The sequence below is a fragment of the Perognathus longimembris genome, chromosome 17 (assembly GCF_023159225.1).
Source record: "Perognathus longimembris pacificus isolate PPM17 chromosome 17, ASM2315922v1, whole genome shotgun sequence".
Taxonomy (NCBI): Eukaryota; Metazoa; Chordata; class Mammalia; order Rodentia; family Heteromyidae; genus Perognathus; species Perognathus longimembris.
Window position 1 is genome coordinate 42682677 of NC_063177.1, and position 18062 is coordinate 42700738.

Below are 18062 nucleotides of genomic sequence, written 5' to 3' on the forward strand. Positions count from 1 at the left end.
CCTAAGGACCGAACCCCGAGATTGTTTTCTAGGTGATCAGAGATACCTACAAAAGCAAGTAGGAGAAAAAACATCTAGAGGGTTGCCTAAAAGGCAGGCAGTGGGAATATTTTCCAAACTCATTGTTATGTTCCCAACCTTGATCTTAATTCACAAACCAGTTAGAATTCAATAGATTCAAAGGATTGAACTATGGGTCTTTTTTTTCCTTTTGTCAAGTTTTCATGGAAATAAATGTTCTTTCTCAGGTCTTTCTTAGAATTGTGTGCAATTCTCTGTTTAGAATAATCATATTTTCCTAAAAGGGAAAAAAGGGTCTTTTTTTTCTGTTGCTCTTATTCCTAATAGATTGTGGGAGTGGGTAGCTAATGTACCATCTAATAAACCCAGTGGGTTCCCAGTAAATGTGAAATGGGCCAGGCGCTGTGAGTGGACAGGGTATTTATATAGCATGTATTACTTTCTAGGCATTGATCTAACTGCTTTGTATGTTCTGTCCGTAAATCCTTGTAGTAGTCCTAGGAACTACAAATTCTCCTGAGGTACAGGGGCTAAGACGAAGCAATGTGTTCAAGGCCATGCAGCTCATGGAGTGGTGGAGTCAGAGTTCAAACCCAGGCAAGACTTTGGTCCAAGACTTTGTTTTGTTTTTACCAGTCAATTTTCTGAGCCACTTAAAAATCTCACCTTGAACCTCTGCCAGATGAGTTTGATTCGTTTAAAAGTAAGAATCAAGAGGATGTAGGGTTGACTCAAAGTCCAGTTCTGTCCCCAATCTGTCATCCATTGTTGGGAAGAGGTCAGTCTGGGGCCCACAGTGTGGGCTTCATGTTGTACTGATTCCCAGACCATTGGGGAGTATGCGAGAAACAGTGCAGGTCAGTGTGTGACTGAAGGGGTGGGGGGTGTTAGGTGTTTTCGAGTGAGAGGAGACCCCCCGGGGGTAGGGCAGAGGATGGAGCACCTGCACCATGGCCCACCACTAGCTGCCACTCCCAAGGGAGAGATCTGTGTTCTGGTGACAAGTGACCTTGAGGGGTGGAGAAAGCCTGGCCTGGGTGGCTTCTTAAAGGGCAGTCAGTGCTGAGCGGGGAGCTGGTTTTAATGCTGCCATTATTATGAAGGCAATTGAGCAGCATTAGGTAAAATTTGGGAAACCGAGAGGGGAATTGTTGTGACTTCACTCTCCTAATACAACTGCTGTTACTGTTTTAGAAATAATCCCTGCAGGTTATGTTCTCAGTCAGTTAGCACAGGTCTGTGTGCCCCTGTGCTTTTCAGGTGGCCCTTCTCTGCTGCTGTCACACTCCCAGTCTGTTTCATGACATGCCCAAGCCTTCAGAGGGACACACCCTGTCTCTCTGTATATTGCCCAGGAGTGGATGTCCTTTTTTTTTTTTTCTGGTGCTTGTCCTGGGACTTGAACTCAGGGCCTGATGCTGTCCCTGAACTTTTGTGCTTAAGGCTAGTGCTCTACCACTTGAGCCACAATTCTACATCCAACTTTTTGGTGGTTAATTGGAGATAAGGGTCTCACAGATTTTCCTGTTGGGGCTGGCTTCGGACTTTGATCCTCAGATCTCAGCCTCCTGAGCAGCTAGAATTCTAGGTGTGAGCCACCAGCGCCTGGCTGGATATACATTTTTTTTTTTTTTGAGAGGCAGGCTGTACTAGGGTTTGAACTCAGGACTATGTGCTCGCTAGGCAAGTACTCTACTGCTGAGCTATATACCTCCTGCAACCTTTTGCCTGGGGCCAACCTCAAACCTACTTCAGCCTCCCAATAGCTGTGATTACAGACTATACCACCAAGTCCTGTCCTCCATAAAGGGATGTAGTCTGCCATCCCCCTGTGCATGCACACGTAGGCCATTTCCAAGTGGTTTCTTTGCTGAAGAAATGTGTAGCCAGAGCATGGATCCCGCATCTATAATCTCTGACCTCTGCAGGCTGAGGCAGGAGAAGCTTGAATTCAAGGTTAAGCTGGGTCAACAAGAAGACACTGCCTCAAACAGGAAAGAACAAAGGAAGGAAGGGGGGGGTAGAAAGATGGAGCTGGGTTTTGAGGGAGAACATTGGCAGGAGGATGAGGAGGGCAAAACTGTGAGCCAGGTGAGGCCATGGCTACTGTGGGGTGCAGAACAAGCATACAGCAGAAAAGGGGCCAAGGCCCTGCCACTTGAACCCAACAGAGCAGCCCTGGGGCCGCACCAGGTCAGCCTGTTCTCAAGGAGTGTGGAAAAGCAAGACTCATCAGAGTCCATGAGCACGAGCTCAAGTGGAAAATTCACTTCGCACCCTTGCTACCATTCGGCTCCTCGGAGACTGCCACGGCCAGCTGAGCTCAGCCACACAGAAGGAGTTGAAATGGTCAGAGAAGCCCTCTGGCACCACCCCAAGAACCAAGATTTGTGCCAAGCCCAGGGACCCTGAGGCTCTGGCCACAAGAAGACAAAACGACCCGGAAATATAGCCTCAAAGGAGTCAGATGCAGCGATGAGAACTTGCAGCTGCTAAACAAATAGGGAAGACCGTTAGCCAGGCAGTCCGCAAACCTGACTTTGGTTCTAGCTCTGCCTCAGATTAGCTGTGTGACTTCAGATAGGTTGCCTTCCTTCTCTATGCCATGGTTTCTCTGTCTGTAAACAAGTATGAAACTAGATTCCATTTTACACTTTGGGTCTCTGTAACAGGGCTGTGATTCCAAACATTCGTCAAGGTGTGGTCTGATTTAAAGAAACACAGGAACAATAATTGTCACCCCAGCTTCGTGGCCTTCCTGGCTGAGCTCCCAGGGGATGCAGTCATGTCACACAGAAAGCTGAAAGTTGCCTAAACCACCCTGGCAGAAAAACCGTCTCAACATGGAAAAGACTAGACCTCCTCCTTCAGCCTGCTGCGGCTATTAAGGAAGACAAAGAAAGCAGCAAATGGTCAATGAATGTCATGTACAGTGATTTGGAGACCGTGGGGCTGGAGCCTCAACCCTTTGCCGGCCTCTGTCTGGGGAAGGGAAAGAGTGGGAATGCATGGCCTCTTTGGGGACCAGAGGGCTGGGGCCTCCCAGCTCAGACCCCGCCCCCACCATTCAGTCTCAGCAGAAAGAAGGGCAAGCCCCTTGGGGGAGGAAAGCAGCTAGAGATTTTCAGCTACAGTTTTCTAGTCAAAGAAAGAACTGATTAGTTATAAATGATTGCTGTCTCCTTATTCTTGGAGGTCTCTGTCAGCAAACATACCATCCTTGAAAGATAGAAAGATAGACTGTCAAGTTGGGTGCACTGGCTCCAGCCTGTAATCCTAGCTATGTGGGAGGCAGGGATCACTGTTGAGGCCAGCTCAGGTATTGAAAGTTTACAAGACCCTGTTTTAACAGGGCGGAGTATAGAGCTGTATGCCTGCATCCCCAGTGACACAGGAAGGGACAAGTAGCAAGATCAAAGCCCAGGATAACCCAGACAAAAAGGGACTGGAGGTGTGACTCAAATAATCCTGCACCTGCATGCAAGTTGAAGGCCCTGAGTTTAATCCTCAGTGAAGGGAGAAACACACACACACACACACACACACACACACACACACACACACACACACACACCATTGAATTCTTTTTAAATGTTCCTGGCTAGCCACCCTCACCCACACAGTATGGCAGTACAACTGTCAGCATTTTGTGTCCATTTTGTTTTGTTCTAGAGGCAGGATCTGGCTGTGTACTGAATCATGTACAGGATCTGGCCTTGAACAGGCGAAACAGATATGAACTCTGCTGTGAAGTTCTGGGTACGTCATATTGTCACTGCAAACCTTAATTTCTTCATCGGTAAAAGGGGCATCGTACCTACTTTATGGCCTAAGCATGAATTTGACTTTTTGAATAGGTTACTGAATTAACCCCGTCACAGTGTCTGACACATTGTGTAAATGCTCTAGTAATCACGTAATAAACATCGTTGGCGTTCTCAGCCTAAGAAAAACCATGGGAGGAGAGATGAGGGGATGGGCTGGAGGAAGGATACTTTTCAGTTTCTGGGGAAAGGGATGGACGCCCCTGCTGGCAACTGAGCTCAGAGGTCCTAAGACAGGTGCCTGCTCCAGGGTGGGGGCTGCATAACTCTGAAACATTTGTCAGTGAAAGTAGAGGCCTGGAGGGAAGATGATACAAGATGAACTCCCTGAAGCAAAGTTATTTTGAAATCAATGGCTGGGGTCTCTTAGGCAAGAGGGGATTTGCTAGTCATCTCAGAGTAAGTGACCCCTTCCATAATAGTGAGGCTCTGAAGTCAGACCCTCCACTTCCTTTTCTGGACACTCTGCAGTGGGAGACAGGTTCCTGCACACAGAACCATGCAGCCAAATGGTTTTAGCCAACTATGTTCTGCAGCCGTCTACTGAGCAGCTAGGAAGCTATTTCTAATAAGACACGGGGTCCCATGAACACAGGCAGACTTGTCATCTTTCTCCCAGCCTGAGGGGCCCAGGAAACAGTGTCTGGAGGTACTAAGTTGTGAGCTGATAGAATGCACCCCGGCCCTTACCTGCCACCAGGCTCCAGCCTCTAGCCACACAGTCAGGAGTCAGGGTTCCTAGGTCAGAGCCCAGAAGAGAAACTGGCCAGACTGGTCCAGCTGCTTCAGTGGCTGCAGAAAGTGGGGGGAGAATTTCCTGGGCTAACTGACTACAGTTTGGAGTCTGCCAGGGTCCAGGGGTTGTCATGAGGCACTTGGCTAAGCTTTTAAGCACCGCAAGGTCTGAACCTTAGGAGAATTGGGACAGCTGATTGGTCAGTGTCCCTGGCAGGTTCATAGAACAGAGAATGGAAGTCTGGCTAGCGAAGGGCACAAGGGGAGAGAGCTGTGACTGTGCCATCTATGAGAGATGTTTGGGGACGGGGCAGTTCTTTCTCCTTCCTTGTCTTCCTAGTGGCTGGGCAGGGCATGTGAAACACTCCAGAGGCGCAGCCCCTTGCAGGTCAGCCCTTCCCGCTGTGGGGACAGAGCTGGGTGGGTGGCGTCTGGACAGAGAAGAACGGAGCTTCAGGTGTGAGTGCCCACCCCTCATTCAGGGTGGACCGCTTTATTAGTTAGAATGTAGGCCTGCAGACGGATGGACTGACAGTGAGAGGATACGGATGAGGTGGAGCTGGAAAGCCTTGAAGGAAGCAGATAGGGGAGACAGCGTGGGGGAGAGAAGATGAGAATATGAAAATCAATACAAATATGGAGTGGTTGAGAGCAAAGGAAGGAAGGAAGAAAGGGAGGGAGGGAGGGAGGAAGGAAGGAAAGAAGGGAGGGAGGGAGGAAGGAAGGCTTGCACATCTGTCTTAGTCTTCCTTTTTTATCCCCCTAGGGCCCAAGAGAGCTTGAGCCCCTGCTTCCAAGGCCAGAAATGGCATTGTCTGCAACCCCCTTCTCTTATAAGCACCCCCATTCTCGAATCCTGCCTGGAACTTTCCTCAGCTGACAGGAGAGTCCCAAGGAGCACAGAGATGCTCAGAGTCCAGGCTGCTGAGGATCGCAGAGGAAGGAGGTTCTCCTGCCCCCCCAAGCCTGCTGCCCCAGGGTAGACCCCACTTCAGCTGCCCAAAGAGGAACAGAGCCAACAGCCTTTGCGGTCCTGATCGCTCCCCACTGGGTGTGCTCTGTCTGGACCCCCTCTTCTCTCAAGTGTGTGTGCACCTGGGGACTCAGGTTTCCCCTACCTGTCACCCCAGAGAGATGACTGTGTGTTCAGCACCTCTCCTCTCCCAAGAGGCACGTGTAGGCACCTGACTCCCAGAGGGACAGCTAGATGCACACCCACCAGTCATGGCGTCAGAAGCTGGCGTGGACGGCAGGTTGGATAGCCTCCATGGCCTGCCCTGGTTCTTTGTTCCTCACTGGAAGACACAGAGGTTTATTTTCAAAGACAGGGCAGGACAAAGCCGGTCCTTGGAGAGAAGAGGGAGGCTGGTCCCTAGAGAAGGCTGTCTTGGAGGGAGGCTGCTCTCTGTACCTGCTTGCTTTGCCTCTCCTCTTCCTCTTCCTGCCCATTTCCCCCAAGCTACCCAGAGGTGCCATCCATGGTGTTGCCCACTGAATCCCTCCATCACATTCTAGAAGTAAAAAACCTTCCAATCTCTTGCCCTTCGCCTCTGCCTTCTACCTCTTCATGCTGTTCTCCTTTGTACCCCCACCAGCTCCATCCAGAATATCCCTCATACCTCCTGCTTTTGGGCACACTCTGTCACTCCTACTGGGGTTTCTGCCCCACCCCTACCCCCACCCCCACCAACTCTCTCTTCTAAAACCACTCTGCTTCCTCCTCCAGGATAACCTCCCATCTCAGCCCATTTCTCCCTTGTGGTACCTCAGATTGCTTCTCATTCTCTCTCGCACTACTGTGAGTTCATGGGGGATCCAGGACCCTCCAGTTCCTCAGTTTCCCCCTCCCCCAAGGGGTTGAAAACACTGGCTAACCATACTCCATGCAGAGCTCTGGTCACCTGCATGGAGCCCGAGCCCTTGTTCTCATCACCATGGATCCTGAGTTCTGCCCAATCCAGAAGGATTCCTTTAAAAATGTAAAACCAAAATGGTTTGAAAACTCAGCTTCACAAGGTTGGAGGCATGGCTCAGTTGGTAGAGCACCAGCCAATGAGCAAAGCATCAGGTACTGAGTTGGAGTCCTGATCTGGCAAAAAAAGAAAAAAGGAAGGACAGAAGGATGGGGAAAAAAATCATGCTTAGAGAATTAATGCCATCCTAATAATTAATTAAAAAATAAAACCAACAGAAACAGCTTGCTCAGCACCTACCCGGAGCCGTGCACACAGCTGTAAGGGAGGCCGCCCCCTGCTGAACACCCATCTGTGCACACAAGGCTCTATGGGGCAGGCGGCACTGAGGGGCAGCGAGGGCCTGGGCCTTCTCCCCGGAGTCCAGTGCTGACAGTGCAATTCAGACACACTCAAAGGTTCCGGTCTCCTCCTTCCCCCACCCCCACCCCCGTGCCAGCCCCGCCCCTGTGGCTCTGGATAATGGTGCACCCGTGTGCAAGGACAGCACTCTACTTCAGTGAGGAGCTCCAGTCAGAGCTGGGGACCCATCTCCAGAAGGTTAGGAGCCAGGCTGAGGAGGCAAAGCCCCAGGGAACTTGTCAGAAGCTGGGGTCATTGGAGAACAGGTGAGGGGCACCTTAGACTTGGGGGAGGCTTTTATAGCATCTTGTGGCTTCCTCCTGGCCACTACTCTGCCAATAGCCAGGCAAGGCACGGGTGGCCCAAAGTCTTGGCACTCGTACCCCACACTTGACCCTGATGCCTACCACAGCCCTCCATTTCCCTATGGGTGGCAGTGTGGCAACCTCTGAGGTCCTTTCTCGAAAAATGGCTAGGCCCCATGGCCTAAGTAAGAAACACCCGGAAGGAGTGGCAGGGTTGTGTGCAGGTCTGAGGGAAGAGCATTGTCTATTGCAAACCCTGAGGCAGAAGGCCTGGGTTGGAGCCAGCTCTGCCCTGTGAGTTACAGCACCCTTCCCTCTGGGTTTCAGTGTCCTCCCTACTGAACCATGATGGGGAATAAAGGAGGAAATAACCTGCCCACTCCCAGTCCCAAAGAGGGCTACCACTGCTACACCGATTCTCCTCCTTCAGAAAGCCTTCCCAATTCAAGACCCTCCTTCAGCTTGCATGCAGGAAGGAGCATGGGAATTTTCCAGTCCATAGCAGACTGGCAGGTGATTCTGCCTGCTGCATGATTCACCTCAAGAGTCTGACAACAGCTGACTTGGTCTAGACCCTGCTCAAGGAGACGAGTCTATTGACAATTCGCTTGGATGTCACAGCAAGGACGAATTCACATCAAAGTTTACAAATGCTTGCTTTCCATGGTGTGTGTGTGTGTGTGTATGTGTGTGTGTGTATGTGTGTGTGTTTAGCATACTAGACCAATAGCAAGTCATTTGCAGTTGGCCAATGCAGCCTTGCCATCTGGGTAGGTCCTGATCACCCTTAAGAGTAGTGTTGCCCTTGCTCAGAATTGCTTGGCCTGGAGTCCCTAGGTTTGCTCCATGACAGTCTGTTGCCTGCTATGTCCTTTGCCCTGTGCATCTCTGTCTCTGATAGGGACATGGCAGCTGACGCTGGGCCACTGTGAGTCAGAAGTACCTGTGTCCAGATGGTACCTGTGTCCTAGCTGATGATAGGTCCCACCTGTCCTTTGTCACCAAGGTGAGGGAGAACTCATGCCAGTTGGTGGGGCACAGGCTCTAGAGAAGCCCATTCTTTATCCCCACCCCACCCCCAGATCTCCAGGATGCAGCACCCCCACACTGGTTCTACCCCTGTCCCAGGTTCCCCTGCGATAAAGAAACCCCATTTCTCTAGTGTCTAGGACTCGCACCAAAGTGCTGGCCCTGGAGCCCAGGCCTATACAAGCCTTGCCGCTTGCAGGTGGAATGTCCTTCTCTCCTGTCTAGCCCACCCCAGGAGCCTGGAGTTGGAGTTGCTGACAGAGCAGGACCAGGCCCAGTTCCCAATGTCTCTCCCCACCCCAAGACGGGTGGGCAGGTGAGGCCTTCAGCATGGAGATCTTTCAGTCCAGGATTACTGAACACCAACTAGAGCTAGGATTGTCCTGTGCATTGCCGAATGCTGGCAGCATCCCAGCCACTGGGCTATGAGGCTGGTCCCCAGCATCCATGCTCAGTGTTCCCTCAGGGCACGGGGGCAAAATGTTCCCTGTACAAGACCACCTAGTCTACGAGGCAAGCACTCTACCACTAGGCCGTATTCCTGACCTGACCACCTAGTCTAGTTATCTCAATTCTAGTGATGTTTCAGAATCACCTGGACAACATTACAAAATATAAAGGCTTCAAACTGGATGCCAGTGGCTCACGCCTGTAATCCTAGCAACTCGGGACACTGAGATATGAGAATCATGGTTCAAAGCCAGCCTGGGCAAGAAAATCTATGAGATTCTTATCTTCACTAAACTACCCAAAAAGCCAGAAGCAGAACTGTGGCTCAAGTGGTAGAGTACCAGCCTTGAACAAAGAGGCCAGGCAAGAGTGCAAGGCCCTGAGTTCAAGCCCCATTACTGGTATAGATAGATGGATAGATGGACAGATAGATAGGCTTTGAGCTTCCCACAGAACAACAGACTCATATCTCTGCATGGAACCTGAAAAATGAAATTCTTTATGTCAAGCAGATTAGGAAACTTCTGGGTTTGTCGAACTCATCTTTAGAGCCAGAGACACAGAGGGCAGACGGTTGCCTTTCTCATGCTTGTGCCTAACTTCTGCCTGAAATGTCTGCTTGGTGGGCTTTGATCCAGACCACCCCCGCCATGGCTTCTGAAGGCCACCGTTCACCCAGGAAGTCTAGCTACAAACCCCTCAGCCACTCCAATCTACAGAGCCTGCTCCCATCTGCTCCCTGCTGCCCATCTCCCCCTTCCTTCCCTGGCTGTGAATTACTTTGGAAATTCGACTCCTTCCTCTGCAGTGCTGAGACCACCCGCCTCCCCTACACACACACACACACACACACACACACACACACACACACACACACACTTTACACCTGTCCAAGAGCAGCTGAGCCAAGAGCCCGGCTGTGGGTGCCCCCCCCCGGGGGGGCTGGTGTCTCCACAGCTGTCTCCCACCCCATTTCCCAGGGCCACCCACTCACAGTGCTAAGCTGCACAGCTCCCCAGAGCAGGGCCTGGGCCAGGAGCCCCACCTCCAATAAGAATCAAACTCAGCCCTCCCCGAGTCCCCCCACTAACGGGGTCCTAGGGTGTTGGCCAGCTCTCAGGGAGGGAGAGGAACCCTTTGCCACATAAGCAGAGGGAAGGGGAAGGAGGGCAGGCCAACAGGCTCTGAGAACCCACTCCTATCTGTGTCCCTCCAGTTAGCACCATCCAAGGCCGAGTCTCAGGGGCTACGTGCACCACTTTGTCATCTGCACAGTGCAAGACAGCGAAGGCTCCAACTTCAGGGGGATGGGAAGATTAAATGAGAAAATTCAGAGGAAACCATTGGTTACTGAGCAAGCCTTCTGTAAAAACAAAAGGAAGGGAGGAAGAAAGGAAGGGGAAGGAGAAAGGGAGGGAGGGAGGGAGGGAGGGAGGGAGGGAGGGAGGGAGGGAGGGAGGGAGGGAAGGAAGGAGGAAACCCAAGACAAGAGAAGGCTGAGAAGTTATGGAGGCTAAGCCCAGGAGAGAGAAGAAGGCAGGTAGGGAGCACAGGGCGCAGAGAAGATGCACACTAAAGGTACATCAATAAGCCATTCTGCATCTCCAGAGTGATGCACACACCGCCTTTGCAGGTGGGGACAGGCTGGTGAGAGACGGTAATGTCCTCCTGGTGGGAGGGGCCTGATCAAGGAGCTCTTCTGGAAGCACCTTGCCCAGTCAAGAGTCAGGGCTGCTGTCCATCCATGCCTTCTGTGCCCTCCATGCCTCCGGTCCCTCATTCTTCCATATGTACCATACTGATGAATCTCTGTGAGCGTTTTGGGGTGTCACTATTTTATCCCAAATAGCCCCATTTCTGAATATGGGAACTGAGGTTAGGTGAAGGTAAGGAGTTTGCCCAAGGTCACACAGGTAAGCAGGGGCAGATAAAGAGATTCTGCAGTGGGTCTCTTAGCCCACAGTTAGAGGCCTGGGCTTCTCCTCTCCTGGGTGAGGATATGCCCCAGAGCCAGGGGCTATTCAGACCTGGAAAGCCACCCCAGGGGGTACACAACGCCTTTCTCATTGCACACTGGAGGGGAACGTGTTCCAGAGCACGTTGGTCACTCCCAGCAGCCTCCCAGTCCTGCCTTCACCACCCAAAGCGGGAGTCCAAGGTGGGGAGCAGGGGGCATGCAGGAAGGAGAGGAAGAGGGTACTCTTGATGGGCAGAAGAGGGAAGTGGGGGAAAAGGAAGTAAGCTGGAAATGTCCTGGTGGAGCTGGTATGTCACACCAGGAGCCCAGGACTTGAGCGACGGGAGGCAGGAGGATGGAGAGTTCCACACGAGGCTAGGCCACAGCGCAAGACCTGTCTCCAAAACTAGAGTCCTAGGGATGGGATCATCACAGAACCCAAGGTCGGAGGAGGGAGAAGTGAAGCTAGTCTGTTCATTCGTTCATTCACCGAGCCAAGCATTTGTTTATTCATTCATCAGCATGTGTTAGGGCTTACACTAGGTCAGGTCTTCCTCACAAAATGGCAAAACAGATCCTGCTCTGCTTAAAGCCCACGTGGGCCTCCACCCCAGACCTGCAGGGCCACCTGGGAAGTCCAGAGTGGTCCCTGTCTTGCTGCCCTCCTGGATGAGTGGAGTAAGTGACCCACAGATCCAGCCTGGCCATGAGGTTAGGGGGACAGAAGAGTGCAGGAGCAGGAGAGGAGGGCGGGAAAGGGCACCCCAGAACCCAGGGCCCCAGGGTGAAGTCCTAGAGGCAGAGACACCCAGACACATTCCCTCCCTTAACGTAGGCAGATTTCCTCTTCTAGTTTTTACTTCTTTGTACAATAGCAATTTAAGTTAATTAAAAGTAACAATAAATGATTTCTCTTCTGCCTGGAATAATCTTTGCCTGCTCACCCACTTGTAGAGGAAACACCGGCTCTTGGCCTTGGGTTGCCTTTGACAGCTGTGGCTGTCACAGAAACAGGATGTAGGAAGGAGGTCCTGGACTGAGGTGGGCTCAGGGGAAAGGGATGCTTGGGGGGTGGGGTACAAATCTCAGCCAGCAGGGTTAAGAAAGGACACATTGCTACCCTCTGTGGAAAAAAGGACCTTCTGAGGGTCTCAGGTTTACTGTACGTGGTTTATAGTCTCCTTCCCCCACTGAGTCCTCCCCTGGGCTTGCAGGGTGGGGGTGGGGATTGCCTGCAAGTCCTTCCCTTCCCAGGTTCAATCCGCTCATGATGGATGCACGCTGCCCGCCCCACCCCCACCCCAGCAGCAAAGGCAGGTTTTGAAATGTTGAATGAATATATTTGACTTCTGCAAAGCACATCCTGGTTTAAAATGCATCAGAGAGCCAGTTTTGTAAAGGAATTGTGATTCATGACACCCCCTCCCCCCGAATCTAGATTTGCTCCTCTTGGCTTTGCTCAAGACAGACACTGTGCAAAGCAAAGCGGGGCCCCAGTGGTCCGAGGAGCCCAGGGCCTTGGCCAGCAGGTGGCAGTGTGGGCTGGGACCATGGCCTCTGAGGGTCATTGGTGGGGGGCAAGATCCGGACCACACTGGGGTGTCTGGAGCATCTCTGGACTCAGAATCCGTGTTCTTCAGTTCTCCCAGCCCCATCCATGACCTACTGAACTTCCTTGGAGGAGGGGGCCTCCGGATTCCCACTTTCCTTCTGCAGGCCTCAATTTTCATGCATGCAAATGATGCTACAAGTCCTGGTCTGCTGCTTGGGAGTCCAGTGTCGCCCTCCCGGCTCCTGGATCAGTCTCAGTGCAGTGTCTGAGACACCTCCCCCCACCCCCACATCCAGGGGTGGAAGGGGTCTCTCTTCTCCTCACGGCCTGTGTACTCCAGCCACTCTCAAGCTCACCTCCTCCAGGAAGCCCACTCCAGGGTCACGTTGTGCACCTCCCACCCATGCTCAAAGCTCCGCAGTACCCTGTATGTGGCTGTGGACTCTGTGTTCTGCCATTGCCCTCTGAATTCCTTCTCTTTTCCTAAACCCTACATCAGGTTCTCTCTCTCTCTCTCTCTCTCTCTCTCTCTCTCTCTCTGCCTTATACTGGGTTTGAACTCAGGGCCTAGTGCTTGCTGAGCAGTGCCCCATCTCTGAGCCTTGCCTTCAGCCCCCAAATCAGGTTCTTAGTCCCCGTGAATATTCAATCCTAACTCCAGTAAGGGGGCAGAGAGATCACTAAATCTGGTCATTAAAACAAAATAAAACTTCCCTTTGAAGCTACAAAGCCCCTTCCCAGAGGGGCCTAGTGGAGATGGATGGAAGGACCATCATTCAAAGCCAGCTCAGGCAGAATAGTCTGAGAGACTCTAATTTTTAAAAAATGCTCAAGTAGCAGAATGCCAGCCATGAAGCAAACAAGCTGGGCAAGAGCACGAGGCCCAGAGGTCATGCACAGTACCGGCACAGACAGCAAAAACCACCAACATGAGGAAAGGCTTGAGGGTGAATCCTGGCTGCTGAGCCCGGGAGCCCGTGGTGACAGAGAGGGAGACCCGCCCTGCTCCTGGTTTTCCCTGGGAACTTTGAGGAGGTGGGGAGGTGGGGGGAGTCAACCCAGCTGCCTCCAGCCTGCCCTCCCCTTCCTCCTGGAGACCTTCAGGTCCCACCCAGAAAGGTCAATCACCAAATCATTCCGTCAAAGGAAATTGCACTTTATGCCTTAAAGACCAAACTGAGCTGCAGCAAGTAGTTATTTATGGTCTCTAATAAGCATTTTCTGGGTGTGATTAACCTTTATGCCAAAGTCACACTGGGAATTGGGGTGGCAGCTTCAACTCTGCACCTAGCCAGGGCGGGGGTCCGGCGGGCAGAGGCCAAGGGACCAGGCAATGGCTAACGCAGCTTGTCAAGCTATCTCTACACACACACACACACACACACACACACACACACACACACACACACACACACACCAGGCTCTTATGCTGCTGCTTCCAGATGCTGTCTCCTCTGCACATCCCTCCTGCCTGGGCCACAGGTGCCACCAGCCCTCTTTGCTCATCTTCCAAAAAGGCAGTGATCATCATGGATCTGTGCCTGCCCGTGTCCTTCTCAGGTGTAAGCTGCAGGTTTTGCAGGGATTAGGGAGACAGAGGTTTTGTTGGGGGCCTTGTGGCTGTCAGGCTGGGCTGCAGAGTCAGCAATTAACCAGTGAGTGAACCTAGTGCTTGACCACTTCACAGTCCTAGTGCTATTTAGGTTTTTCTACTAACTAGGAAATGGCAGAGCTCATGAAGTTCTGAAAACTTGGTTTGTGAAAAATAATTCTGAGTAAAACTAATTAAAACAAAAAGGGGTTCTGAGCCAGGTGCCAGGTGCCTGTGTCTCACACCTGTAATCCTAGCTACTCAGGAGGCTGATATCTGAGTATCACAGTTCAAAGCCAGATCCGAAGACAAATCTATGAGACTCTTATCTCCAATTAACTAGCAAGCAGCCAGAAGTGGAGGTGTGGCTCAAGTGGTAGAATATCAGCCTTGAATGATAATGCTGAGGAGAGTTTGAGGGATCCTGAGTTAAAACTCCACTACCAGCACACACACACACACAAATGGTTCTGAAGGGCTGCAGGCATGGGTTAAGGAGAGCCTTACCTATTATAGGCAAAGCCCTGGGTTCAATTCCCAGTACTGGGAGAAAAAGAAACGTGTCTGAAAAGACAGCCAGTGCTGTTGCTGGAGAGAAGTCAATGGAGGAGTTGAAGGAAGCCTTGGTCCTTAGGTCACATGCACCTCCATCAGATTTAAAATAGAACGAGATAGTTGCCAGTTGCTCACATCTGTCATCCTAGCTACTCAAGTAGCTGCGATTTGAGGATTTCAGTTTGAAGCCATTCCCGGACAGGGAAGTCTGTGAGACTCTTATCTCCAATTAACTGCTCAAAACCAGATTGGAGCTGTGGCTCAGTGGTAGAACACTTAGCCTTGAGGAAAAAAAACAACAACTCAGGGAGCTTCCAGGCCCCTAGTTCAAGCACCATGACTGATTAAAAACAAGCAAAACTGGTGGTAGAGGTGTGGCTCAAGTGGTAGAGCACCAGTCATGATTTAAAAAGCAGAGCAAGAGCTCAAGGCCCTGAATTCAAGCCTCAGTACTGGCACGAGAAAAGAAAGAAGGGAATAAAAGGAAGGAAAGGGAATAAAAGGAAAGAAAGACTGTAGATGGATAAAGGTGGTGGAATGTCAGGCAGAGGGACTGTCGTATTCCAGCAAGGTATTTCTAGTTCCTTCAATGTGCCTCTGGCTAAGCTGAGTCTGGCGTGCTCGGGCACGTGTGTGTGCGTGTGTGTGTGTGTGTGTAGAGGGTAGGATGAGAAGCTGGGGCTAAGACTTCTTAGTCCCCTTCTAGAAGAGTCTTTGGCTAGAGCAGCTGGCTGTGGGTGACTGCTGAGTGAGCAGAGGTGGCTGTCCGCCCATTAGCTGGGAACAGACTGGTGGCTTCCTCCTCTCAGCCCTTCTGCATGTGCATGTGGGAAGTGAGAGTGAAGGGATTTCCCCACCTTCCTGCAGACGCGAAGCATAATTACTGATTAATAAAGCGTTGGGAGTTGCTTGGGGCCAGAGATGAATGGGTTTTTCTAATCACCATGGAGGCCCAGGAGCTAATGAGATGAACCTGGCCCCTTCCAGCTTTCAGGATGTCCTGGTGTCTGTGCAGGCCTGGAGAGGCAGAGCAGACATGTGCCAGCGAGGGAATGGGGCACACGGGGCCCCACTGTGGTCTCGGGAAGACGCTGAGGGGACAGTGGGCCTGAGGGCCATCAGGGTTGGGAAGCTTCCTGCATGAGGTGGGGAGCCCTGCTCTGACCAGGAGGAGGGCTCTTCCATGCCCCCCGGTGGGGGGCGGGGATGGAGAAAGAAGGCACAAGGCCTGCGTTTGTGTGGGTACCAGTGAGGGTGGGGGTGCGGGGGACTGGGGACATTCTTGGTATGTAAGCATGGAAAACGGGACTGGGGAGTGGGGGTGGGAGAATATCAAACTCAGCTCAGCCACAGGCAAATGAAGGAAACTACAGTGCACGCTTACTTCTAAAGTGGGGTGAGCATGGCACCCAGAGCCCCGGGAGAAGGAGCAGAGAGGTAATGAGGAGAGCACCCCTCACCCAGAAGCCTGCTGGCCACCGTGCCTAGGACCCCAGCCCAGGAGGAGCTGCTTGCTCCTCCCACCCCCACCTGCTTCTGAGCCCCTTACAAATAAAATCCCAGCAGACCTGGGTGCCAGTGGCCCACATCTGTAATCCCAGCTACTCAGGAGGCTGAGATCTGAGGATCTTGGTTTGAAGCCAGCCCGGGGAAGGAAAACTCCACGAGACTCCTTATCTCCAATTAACTATTCCAAAAAGCCATATTGGAGCTGTGGCTCAAGTGGTAGGACACTATCCTTGAGCAAAAAAAAGTTCAGGGACAGCATCCGGGCTCTGAGTTCAAGCCCCAGGACCAACACCCTCCCCCCACCCCCCCAAAAAAAAACAAATAAAAAGAAATCCCAGCAGAAACAGCTCATTATCCTCCAAGCCACAGAGAGAGCTATCGCTAAGGTTAGGTCAGTCAATGAACACGTCCTTACTTGTGTGCCTGCCGTAGACCAGAAACTGTCATTCCTCAGGTCTGTTCAGCAAATTCACATGAAACCAGCAGGATTCAGCCCCTGCTCTCATGGCACAGGCTCCACTATATGTAGTACTGTAAGCCTGGGAGGGGGATGGCAATACTTGATGAGTGTGTATATGCATGTGTGTGTGCGCGTGTGCATGAGATCCAGCTGCTTCTGCTCCATGCTCTCCCTGAGCTGGGCAGCTCCAGACCTTCTGGGCTTGAGGGGATGCAGAAGGAGGGGGAACAGGAGCCTGGGGAGAGGGGCTGGGGAGAGGAGGGGAAAGGGAGCCCAAGCAGGAAGCAGCTGGCCAGACTGCTTGGGGCCCCTGCCTAACTGTGCTCATTGCCTTCCTGTGTCCCACAGGCCCTTCTCCTCCTGGGGCTGAACCCCGTCTCCACTTCTCTGCAGGACCAGCACTGTGAGAGCCTGTCCCTGGCCAGCAATGTCTCTGGTGAGTTCCCCCCAACCCCAGACAGTACCCCATGCCACACGACTGCCCCAGGCCTGCACATATCACCACACTCTGGGACAGCCAGAGCTGTCAGCTTGCCTTGAAGAGCACCCAGCGGTGTGTCTCCATGGCCTGCTGTGCTGGAAAGGATCCTGAAGTTAGTAGAGGGGAATAAAAGACTAAGATTAGCAGCCGCCTCTGCTGTGGGTGCAGGCGGAGCGCAGAGCCAGGACTCCTATAGTCATGTCCCCACTTTAGGATGGGCAACAGGGAAAGGGGCCCCAGCCTTTGCAGCCAGGCTAGGGCTCAGGGATATTGGTAGAAGGAGAAAAGCTGCTGTCTGCTGCTGCTGAACGTGTCCCATGTCTAATACTGTGCAGCAAATGTGGGCCGGGCACTGGGCAAGGACTATGAGATAGAGTAACACGATTTGCACAGCGACCTTTAGCCACTCTCCTCGTCTGACACATAAGGAAACGGAGGCACAGAGAAGCATTAGTAATGGGTAGCCTGGCTTCCTCACGTGTTCTAAAACAAGATGCTCACTCCCTCCTTGTAGAAAATGCCAACTGAATGTCAACACTAGCCATTGGCAAGATGCTTTGTAGAGTTATTGCATTCTCACAAGAGCTGAGAACTCGACATTCATCCAGACGAGGAAACTGAGGCACAAAGCATTCCATAACTCTCCTAGTACCACTCAGCCAGTTTGTAGGAGCGGCTGGGCTTCCCATGCCGTGGCTTTCTTAACTTTCTTGAGTGTGGATCTGAGGGTGGGGGCCACTGTCCGCTAGAATGCTCAGCCCCTCTGCACCTGAGGAGCTTTGGGAAGCTCACTGTCCTACATTGGTTTATTTTCCCTGCAAGGCTTTTCTTGATTCATTTTTTCACTGAGCACCTCCTATACAGCAGGGCTCGTGTTGGTCATCAGGAGAACAAAACAGGATGTAGCTCAGTGATGGGGCACGTGTCCAGTGAACACCAGGCCCCAGTTTCAATCCCTAGTACTGTTAAAAAGAAAAATAGGAGTGCTTACAGTGTAACTGGAACAAAGGGAAGGTATTTGCCCCCAAAATTTCACAATTCATGTGGCAGAAGCTAGGACCGGAGTTGGGGTACATCTAAGCAAACTTCCTGAAAGAAGAGATTTGATGGTGGATCTGAAGGGAGATTTGCTCTGCTGCTGAAAGATGCTGCTCTGAGCTGAAGCAGGGTTGATAATGAGCTGAGGATGGATTTGCAGGCCTGAGGAAGGAGGACGAGGGAGGAGCAGGCAACCTGGGAAGGCACTGGCAGCTCGGAGCACTGGGCTGCACAGCTGGC

General features: G+C 52.0%; 1 protein-coding gene across 1 annotated transcript in view; it reads left to right on the forward strand.

Annotated features, from left to right (window-relative positions):
- The first annotated feature begins 860 nt into the window (after positions 1-860).
- Positions 861-18062, forward strand: part of Crhr1 (corticotropin releasing hormone receptor 1) — a 49746-nt gene continuing 32544 nt past the window's right edge. The window contains exons 1-2 of the mRNA XM_048366877.1: positions 861-878; positions 16652-16739. Of these exons, the coding sequence (XP_048222834.1) occupies positions 861-878; positions 16652-16739 (106 nt within the window). The remainder of the gene's footprint in view (positions 879-16651; positions 16740-18062) is intronic.